The 1108-nt window shown below is 44.8% G+C and overlaps 1 protein-coding gene across 3 annotated transcripts in view; it reads left to right on the plus strand.

Annotated features, from left to right (window-relative positions):
* The window catches only part of LOC102375277 (DEP domain-containing mTOR-interacting protein-like), a 39208-nt gene that overhangs the window by 37208 nt on the left and 892 nt on the right, over nucleotides 1-1108 (plus strand). Inside the window, exon 13 of one of the 3 annotated variants that reach the window (XM_025201739.1) lies at nucleotides 816-1102. The exons of the other annotated variants lie outside the window; for them this stretch is intronic. Within the exon in view, the coding sequence (XP_025057524.1) occupies nucleotides 816-941 (126 nt within the window). The 3' untranslated portion in view covers nucleotides 942-1102. Of the gene's footprint in view, nucleotides 1-815; nucleotides 1103-1108 lie in introns of those variants that run through there. 3 annotated transcript variants of the gene reach the window in all.

Consider the following 1108-nt stretch of genomic DNA (forward strand, 5'->3'; position numbering starts at 1 on the left):
TTCATGGAATTAATTTACATTAGGGGAAGAGGAGAACACTGGTGTATAATGTTCTTTATTACATATTTCAGGGTAATTAAGTGTTTTTTCTTTGCCTTGGTTACTAAAAACAAAGTTGCTCCGTGGAATTTTTTTTTGGTATGTGAAAGCTGTTTGGATCTGCACTGCTGGATAAATCTCTCTCGGGAAGGAGGCACATTTGGATGCATTCATTTTGCAATCATTCTGCTGTTTCCACCTGGCATAAAATAAGCCGAGCTCCTGAGAACCATGGTAGACCAACAGACCAAGTGTAAATGGGTTTTGTGCTTCTGGATGAAACATTTTAGAAAGAAAGGAAAAGGAAAGTTGTGGTTTTGCTGGTTGAGGGTAAAAAGCCCAAGCACGGTCATTTGTACAAATCTAATATAAGTTACTGCAATATTTGAAATAATGTCACTTTCTCAGAGAGGGCAAGGGTTAGACTCACCTTCCTCGGGCAGACCCGGATAGGGTAAGTACTGGTGACATTTACTTTATTTGCTTCAGAAAACATTTCTTTGAACTCCTTCTTCTAATCGCTTACGACAAAGTTGCCGAACTGTACTATCAAGCCTCACTTCAGCTGAAATTTTTCATCATAAGGTCAAAGAGGCACTTTGTGGTAGCTCTGAGCATCAATGCCTTTGGTTGCTGTTTGGAAGATGGGGTTCTTAGTGCAACCGCCGAAGCCGGATGCTTTCTGGTGGCCGTGCAGCGTAGCAGGTACCTGCATTGCTGCAATCCGGCAGGTCATGGCATCGGGAAATGCAACCATTCCTCCCTCTCCGTTCCAGGTCTGCCAGTTTGTTTTCTCCGTGAATGGAGTATATGTTCTGCATTTGGACTATCCGACCATCAGCAGCCTCATCATGACGGGACCCCGGACGCTTGTGATGGAGGTCATGGAAGCCGTGGAATGAGCGGAGAATTGTCTGCTCCTAATCTCTGCTTCAAGAAATAGCTCCCAAAGAGTGCCCAAATCTCCCCTGTGTCCAGCCCTGAGCTGGGTATCTAAGCTCCGCAGAGGGGCAAGAGTTGAGACACACGCCAGTGCTCGGCATTTCATTTTAGGTATCTCTAAGTAACT

The sequence above is a fragment of the Alligator sinensis genome, unplaced genomic scaffold (assembly GCF_000455745.1).
Source record: "Alligator sinensis unplaced genomic scaffold, ASM45574v1 scaffold752_1, whole genome shotgun sequence".
Taxonomy (NCBI): Eukaryota; Metazoa; Chordata; order Crocodylia; family Alligatoridae; genus Alligator; species Alligator sinensis.